This window comes from Alosa pseudoharengus, unplaced genomic scaffold, assembly GCF_046254945.1.
Source record: "Alosa pseudoharengus isolate Yale_2024_CS ecotype anadromous, Long Island Sound unplaced genomic scaffold, YU_APseudo_1.1 YU_APseudo_1.1_scf_6, whole genome shotgun sequence".
Taxonomy (NCBI): Eukaryota; Metazoa; Chordata; class Actinopteri; order Clupeiformes; family Clupeidae; genus Alosa; species Alosa pseudoharengus.
The window spans coordinates 8,796,628-8,805,188 of NW_027468848.1; the positions used below are offsets into that span (position 1 = coordinate 8,796,628).

Here is an 8,561-nt window from a genome sequence, read left to right on the forward strand (position 1 = left end):
TTGGACTTGTAACCGGAGGGTTGCCGGTTCGAACCCCAACCAGTAGGAACGGCTGAAGTGCCCTTGAGCCTAACCCCTCACTGCTCCCCGAGCGCCGCTGTAGCAGGCAGCTCACCGCGTCGGGATTAGTGTGTGCTTCATCTCACTGTGTGTTCACTGTGTGCTGAGTGTGTTTCACTAATTCACGGATTGGGATAAATGCAAAGACCAAATTTCTCTCACGGGATCAAAAGAGTATATACTTATACTTACTTACTTAATCAGATGTAAAGAACTGATCTCTCTGTGCTAATCAGAGGTAAAGGCCTTGCTGTCAGGAACTCCATCATCCACAAATAGTTCCTCTGGAGGAGGACAAGGCAGAGGCAGCCCTGTTGCCAGGTGATAAGTGAATTTGCCAGATTTATCAGCAGGTTAAAGAAGAAGACGGCAATGCAGTGGTGGTGGTGTGTGTGTGTGTGCAATGGGCTACACACACACACACTCTCTCTCACACACACACTCTCTATCTCTTTGATTTACAGACACTCTCTCACACAAAAAAAGCATACACTCTTTATCTCTCTCTCTCTCACACACACACACATACAGTACACACACACACACACACACACAGCAGGCTACACTCTTGCATTTAATCAGCCACTGTATGTAATCTACTCCACAGGACATTTTTACCAATAATACAAATCCACAACTGCATGAACCATCAAAAATACCATGGCCCTGGCACAAAAAGGCCAATGGTAGACACACGGACAAGCTGGTGGAGCTAGGCAGATGACAGGCTAATGGTAAGAGGTGGCTCCCCTATCCTGCTAGTAGGCTGGCTCAATCTTGGCATGGGGTTGATGGCTATTTATGCTGACATCAATGCAATGACATCAGATTAATGTTCTGACAATGAGGTCTGTGCACCGTATCCCTCAGCACGGTAACAGCCATATGCGATCATCAAAGGCAAATAGCTTCAATAGATTATAGTGCGGCATGAAATGTCTTTTTTTATCATCATACTTAAATTCCAACCACTAGTTTCTCTCGGTTATGATGTCTGCAATCACATCTATGGCTCCTATTCCCGCATTATTCCATGGTTATTGTCAGAAGACTATGCGCATAGATATTTGCCATGCTGATTGGGTCTATTTATTATGCGGCGCCGGTAGCGGAGAGAGGCGAGCCGTTGACCCGCCTTGATTGCTATTCCTACCGGCGCCGCTCCATCCTTGTCTCTCTATCTCATCCTCCAGCTGCCGCCACCGTGGGAATCAAGGTCGCTCAAATTGATTTGATCGAGCAGTGGGCTACGGAGGAATCTCTGGGACTTTCTTTAATAACATTCTGGATACAAATGCGCGGTCTTCCCCCTAAAGTGTTCAATATGCAGGTCTTAAGTAAGCACAACAAAGGGAAAGTCGAGGCAATGCGACTTTTATAACCTAACAAAAAATGAACACGAATATTGTACATTCTGTGCAACAAATCACTATCAACTACCAAAGAGGCCTATGTTGTTAGTTTCATGCTTCACGCAAATAGGAAGTCTTCTTGCATTTCAACCCCAATCTCTTTTGCTTTTCCATCACTGATGGATGATATTTGCTGTGGTGTTAAACTAGTAAATTGCGCCAGAAACAGAGCTGCATGTCTCTTATACGCGCACTGCTCTCTGGAGTCAGTTAGCAGGTGGAAAAGGCTACCGACCGATGGATAACGGAGAAGCGCACTACCTCCTCCCTCCTCCTCCTCCCCTTCATCTCCTCCTCTTCTCTTGGTCCTCTTACCCCTCCCCCGTCTTCCCAGCGTACAGGGATGAGCGCGGGCATTCCTTTGCATTCCGTTTACAGAGTGGCTGCACGCTAGACAACGGTCTCAGTGCCCGGTGGAAACCAGCTGACCCTCTTGCTCCTCTGATCTGAAACACCGGAGAGAATGCAGGTAAGGAACGATTTTACATTCTCTCCGGTGCGCGAGGGAAGTGACCATATTTTGTGATGATCAACAGTTGAACGAATGGCTCGTGATTTTGGTGAAAAGTTGATAGTAATGACTTATCGCTTCTCTCAATTATAACACAGGGATTAAAACAAATCGTATATTTATGGAAATATTGTTTTTTTATATATGGTTCTGTTCATTTGTAACCTTTGGACCGGAACAGATAGCTTTGATGAAGTTACATAATTTTGGCGCTCATACAAGAGACAGCTGAGGCACTTTTAACGGACCACGGGTTTCTCCGGGAGTGTCCTCCGACTGCTGCTACACACTTCGTTATGTGAGAAGAGAGTACACGTTTTTTGTTTCTTTTTGCACTCCTAACCATTTTATTATCGCCTGCTCTGTTCTCTCTCGCGTGTCTGCTAGCCTACTCTCTGTGCGGAGTTTAAATCCCTTTCATTAAATTGCAAGTTCTAATCCAGTGAAATCCGGGGTGCGTGTGTGTGTGTGTGTAATAGAGAGAGAGAGAGAGCCGCCACGCAGCTCTGCATATTCGCACTGCTAGGCGCACAGGACACATGTTCCGCGGGGCCGCAGCGGGAAGCAGGTCAGCGAGGCGTCTGGTGTTTTTAGAGAGGGTGGGTGGGGAGGGTGAGCTCGTGGTCTGTTGACAGCTGTCAGAAGGCGTGCGACGCTTCAGGATGGCTTGAAAGTGACGTGACTCAAGGTTAATGTATGGCTCAGTTGGATGTCCACACTACTTAGCAAGAATGAATACTCTTTGACAGAGTGGTGCTGGTGTGTGAATGTTAGTATGAGTGCTTATGTGTGTTTACCAAGTGGTTTACATTTACATTTATTAATTTAGTAGACACTTTTATCCAAAGCAACTTTCAAAATGAGGAATAGTGAATAGTCTAACATAAACAACATAAACTAACATAAACTTTCAATTTTAGAGCAGAGTCCATGGGGTTCTCATAACGGCCATTTCCCAGCTCCTGTTCAAAAGCAATTTGTTTATGCCACATTTATAGCACTATATTAACAGTGATATGCATACTGAAGTTGTTATAAGAAACCTTCATTGCTTTGGAATTGGAAGCATGACATGGTGCTAGCTTGTACAGTACAAACATGTACAGTAATTGAACTACTTTATTTCCTCGTGTTTATTTCCTTATCTCATTTCTGGGTTTGTGAGTTCGGGGTGGTGCAGCACAGTCAGGTTTGAGAGTTTACTGTATAGTGTGTGTGTGTGTTTGTGTTTGTGAATTTGCGGGTGGTGCAGTACAGTCGGGTTTGAGAGTATAGTCGTGGGTGTCTGATGATCATTGATGTGGTCTCTGATCTGATCAGACTCAGCTATTGTCCTCGCCAAAACTGCCACTTGTGTCTCTGTGTGTGCATCCATGTGTTTTTGTTTGTGTTTGTGCGTGTATGTAGGGGTGTGTGTTTGTGTTTGCATGCTTATGTGTGTGTGTGTTGTGTGTGTGTGTGTTTTTGTTTGTGTTTTGTCTGTGTGTGAAGGTGTATGACTGTGTGTGTTTAAGTATAAGTACTTTTTTGATCCCGTGAGGGAAATTTGGTCTCTGCATTTAACCCAATCGGTGAATTAGTGAAACACAAACAGCACACAGTGAACACACAGTGAGGTGAAGCACACACTAATCCCGGTGCAGTGAGCTGCCTGCTACAACGGCGGCGCTCGGGGAGCAGTGAGGGGTTAGGTGCCTTGCTCAAGGGCACTTCAGCCGCGGCCCACTGGTCGGGGCTCGAACCCTCCGGCAACCCTCCGGTTACAAGTCCAGAGTGCTAACCAGTGGGCCACGGCTGCCCACCGTTTGTGTGTGTGTCTGTGTGTGTGTGTGTGCATATGAATGCATCTATGTGTGTTTAATCTCAGGGTTTAGTTTCAGCTGTACCAGAGGGACACTTAAGAACTTTCTAATTAATTAATTACGTCTGCCAAGAGTTTCCCAATTAACGTGTGCTCTCTCTTACTGCCGGCCACCTGAGAGCAGGTGACTCACACACTCACACAGGTAAGATCTTGGACTCAGATCAGAGCTGGATCCATTCCAGACCTTTAACCATTAACCACTACCTGCCCGGAGTGACAGGAGGCAAAGACTTCACTGACCTCAGGCCAGCAGTGGTTGACCTGAGACGTCAACATTTGAGTGTCGTGGGCTGTTAGCATTAGTCATATTTACCACGCAGGGATAAACTCAATGTAGAACTGTTTGCAGTGGCAATATACAAGCTGCTCACACTGCTCCCCAGCAGAGCAGAAAGAGAGCGTATTTATTTGTGCGTGTCTGCACATTTACATTACCAACACCACTATGTATTACCTATGACGTGATATCACACACGTTAACGCGGACGTAAGGGAGGAAGTGTGTGTGAAACCGCATGTGTGCATGTGTGTGTGTGTGTGTGTGTATGTGTTTGTGTGTGTGTGTGTGTTTGTGTTTGTGTTTATGTTTATGGAAGGATGTGTGTGTGAAACTGCATGTCTGGCTGAAACTCACTTCGGCTTTCATGCTTCTCTGTGTCTGGCTTGTCTGGCATCTGTGGGTTTGTTGTGCTTTTGCTTTAGTGTGTGACTGTGTGACTGCTGAACTGTGTGTGTGTGTGTGTGTGTTTGTGTGCGTGCGTGCCTGCGTGGTGCGTGCGTGCGTGCGTCTGTGTCTTTGTGTGCGTGTGTGTGTTTGTGTGTGTGTGCGTGTCTATGTGTGTGTGTGTGTGTGTGTGTGTGTGTGTGTCTGTTTATGCCACAGTAATACTGTGGGGTATGCAGTACATGCGTTGTGTAGCATGGTGTTGTGTCGCTCGTTTGAGCAGAAATGTCCTGGTGCTCAGACACAGGGAGCGCCTGTGGGAGAGCAAGTCGCTGTTGTTCCTCTGCAGCAGCTGATGAAATAGGTGTCATTCGGAGTCCCCCGGTGGAATCACCGAGAGACGATGAGGAGAGGTGTGTTTTTTTGCTCCCAAGATCAATCCCCATAGATTAGTGAACAAGGAGTTTGGACGGTATAGTTACGCTGAGTGTGTATGTGATGTGTGTGTGTGTGGTGTGTGTTTGTGTGTGTGTGTGTATGTGTGATGGGTGCATTGTATGTGTGATGTGCGATGTGTGCGTTGTGCGTGCATTATTGTATGTGTTAATTTTCGTTTCGACCCCCATGTTACTGTAACAGGTTAGAGCTCTCTCCCTCTCTCTCCCTCTCTCTCTCTCTCTCTCTCTTTCTCATTCTCTCTCTCTCTCACACACACACACACACACACACACACACACACACACACACACACACACACACACACATATACAGGTTTGTTGTAATAGACCACAGGAGGGGATCAGACAGTGTCTCATGAATAATTTGGCTGTGAAAGCTGAGCCCAGTGAAAGAGAGGAGAGAGGAAATGAGAAACAAACTGCACAAGAGTGGGGGTCAAACCATCACTGACCGCACACCTGTCAGGGCTGCCGGCAACGCTGCTGGCCAGGTAAGCACACGTGGGACAGCAGTCACTTGAGCCGATAGGCACGCTGTCTGGGCCAGGACAACTCTTGACTCCGATCTCGGAAAGTTTCATCTTCTGATCCGGGAAAGTGCTCTCTTCTAATCATAGGAAGTTCTATTTTATAATCATAGGAAGTTCTATCTTCTAATCATAGGAAGTTCTATCTTCTAATCATAGGAAGTTCTATTTTCTAATCATAGGAAGTTCTATTTTCTAATCATGGGAAGTTCTATTTTCTAATCATGGGAAGTTCTCTCTTCTGACCTGGAGAAGTTCTATCTTCTTATCATGGAAACCAGAGAAGTTCTACATTCTGACTTGGGGAAGTTCTATATTCTGACCCGGTAGAGTTCAATATTCTATAGTTCTTTATTCTGAAGTTCTATCTTCAGGCCAGCGTGCTTCATTGTGTGTTTTACTACATGACGTGTTATTACAGTCATTTGACTCATGTAAGGTCTGGGACATACCGGTAGTTGGTTTGTGTGCAGATCATTTACAGATCAATAATAAGTGGACCATGTAAGATCATCGACAGAGTTATGACCCAGGACTGATGAGACACTAACCATTATTCTGTTCTCATGTGGCTATACTGTGGCTACACGTTGGATCGGTGAATGTGGGAACTTTACTTGACAGCACAAATTCCAAATGCCTTTCCAAATTCCAGATGACTCTCCTGTAACAGACATTTTGCAAAGTCTAGCGCCAGATTGGTTCTTGTCCAGTCTTACCTTAGCAACAGTATCTATGTGAGGAAAGTCTATCGAATGTGTGTAACGCATCCATCCTCCATTTCACTGATTGCTCTACCATGTTAGATTGGAACCATTTTATGTAAACATACATTTTCCATGGTTACCATACAACCTCTCCCTTGTAGTTCTACCATGCCTGGTTGTAGAATATGAATTGCCTGAGGGTTGTTCAGATTCCTTGAATAAAGGTGAATGTTTGAATAAAGGTGAACGTTTGTGTTGATGTTTTCTTTGAACATGAACAATTTTGTAAACGTACCATTTCCATGGGAACATTTAGTTCAGGTCCCATATATTTCCGTGGAGAACTACCTTCTCGGGCTGTTAGTGGGTCGTCGTAAACATTTGTGGTGAACTCAAGTCAAGCAGAAAACTGACTGCAAACAGTTTGTCTACAGTGTGTTTGCGAATTTGAACTAACCTTCGTTCTACCAAGACAAACAAGCCCCTAACAGTAGAGGCTAGTAAACAGACATCAGTGTGTGTGTAGAGGTGGATTAGCAGAACATCAGAGGGAGTGTGTGCCATGCAGGGGAGATGCAAAGAGTGGAAATGTGCATCTCTGTGGAGAAGGTGGGTGGTGGGAATGAGTTTCTCAGATGATTGGTGTGAAGAGCAACCTGCTCTAGCGTGGCGGAATTAATAAACGTTTCTTTAACAACGTCTCCAGTGCCGTCTGGAGCTATCATGCATATTTTACAGGGCTTACATAATTACCTTTCCAGCAAGGTAAATAAATGAAAGGGGGCTACGCCTCCGCAGTGCTGGAATTCTATTTCTGCCTGACAGGTGCTGCTTAATGGAAAAGAAGGTGTCGCATTACAGCCGGAGAGAATCCAAAACATGAACAGTGTATCTGTAAAGATATAAAGACAAAAACTTTGTCATTATACCACTGAGTGGAAGTAATAGTTCTTGGCCTGTTTCCAGGGTCTTCAACAGCTTCCCAGTGAGCCTCCAACCCACCCACCCAATGTGAGCGTGTGTGTGGGTTTGTGTGTGTGTGCGTATGCGTGTGTGCGTGTGTGTGTGTGTGTGTGTGTGCGTGTGTGTTTGTGTGTGTGTGCGTATGCGTGTGTGTGTGTGTGTGTGTGTGTGCGTGCGTATGTGTGTGTGTGTGTGTGTGTGTGTGCGTATGCGTGTGTGCGTGTGTGTGTGTGTGTGCGTGTGTGTGTGTTTATGTGTGTGTGCGTGTGTGTGTGCGTATGCGTGTGTGTGTATGTGTGTGCGCGTGTGTGTGGTTACACTGATGAGTGTATTGATCTGAGTGGTAGAGCAGGGTCGGGTTTCCCCATATAAATCACTTGGGCCTCCACACAGACCTGTTATCTCCGTGAGCATGTAAATCAGGCCAATGGAACACATTACACTTTGCAGGTGGAGTTAGTCGATGTCACAGGAAAGACACCGTGATTCTGGACACAGTCCACACGCAGGCAGGCAGTCTTAGTGGTTGTTGCAGAATATAACCCCTTTCAACAATAAAAACAAAAACAATGCTTGAACGTTCTATTTGGTTCCCAATCTACTTCCGCTGCATTAAGATAACATATGGAATGTTAAAACTGAAGCCTTGTGGGGCCAACTGATGCTGATAATGGAACTCTCTTGAAAGGGTCCATATGCTCCAGGAAAGGCAGTGTGCCCTGCCCATGCGGACATCTCTCTGATTGGTGGGTGCATATCAACCTGCCTGGAGAGGGGGTGAAGGGGAGAAAAAGTAGTCCTTCCTTAAAGGAACCGTATGTAAGACATATATTTCAATTAATCATAAAATGGCCCTGATATGTCACTAGACATTAAGAAATTGTGTTCATTTCAAATACTTATATCACTGACAACAGTAGTCTGGCCAGGATATTGTCATTTAAAAAGTGAAGTTGCAGCCCTCAACTGATGTTGATATTGTCATGTTGCAGACATCCCAACCTGCAAAAAGCCATTTCAGGGAGGTACCCCCCCCCCCCCAAAAAAAAAATAAAAATAAAAAAAAAGTAAATAAATAAAAAATTAAATAAATATCAATAAAAAATTACTTTAGCCTTCTTAGATACTGAAATAGTGATGAATAGCCTATGTTTGTTAATTAATTGTCTCTACTCAGCACACCAAATAAGGAAGGCCTATTAGAAATTGTGATAATAAAATATGTAGATTTTGGTAGTTTGGTCTTTATGTAGCCTTGGCAAATAGCCAGTAGGCTAGTCTGGAATAATATGCAGATGAAATGACACTTGTTAAACTCACCTCAGCATGTCTTTTGCAATCATTTAACCCGCCAAAGTCACTGTTGGCCTACAAACAGTGCAGCATGCAAGACTA

At 44.9% G+C, this 8,561-nt stretch overlaps 1 protein-coding gene across 1 annotated transcript in view; it reads left to right on the top strand.

The window, feature by feature from the left end:
• Nucleotides 1–1,851: 1,851 nt before the first annotated feature.
• The window catches only part of kcnip3a (Kv channel interacting protein 3a, calsenilin), a 74,015-nt gene continuing 67,305 nt past the window's right edge, over nucleotides 1,852–8,561 (top strand). Inside the window, exon 1 of the mRNA XM_076270486.1 lies at nucleotides 1,852–1,941. Coding sequence (XP_076126601.1) covers nucleotides 1,936–1,941 — 6 coding nt within the window. The 5' untranslated portion in view covers nucleotides 1,852–1,935. The remainder of the gene's footprint in view (nucleotides 1,942–8,561) is intronic.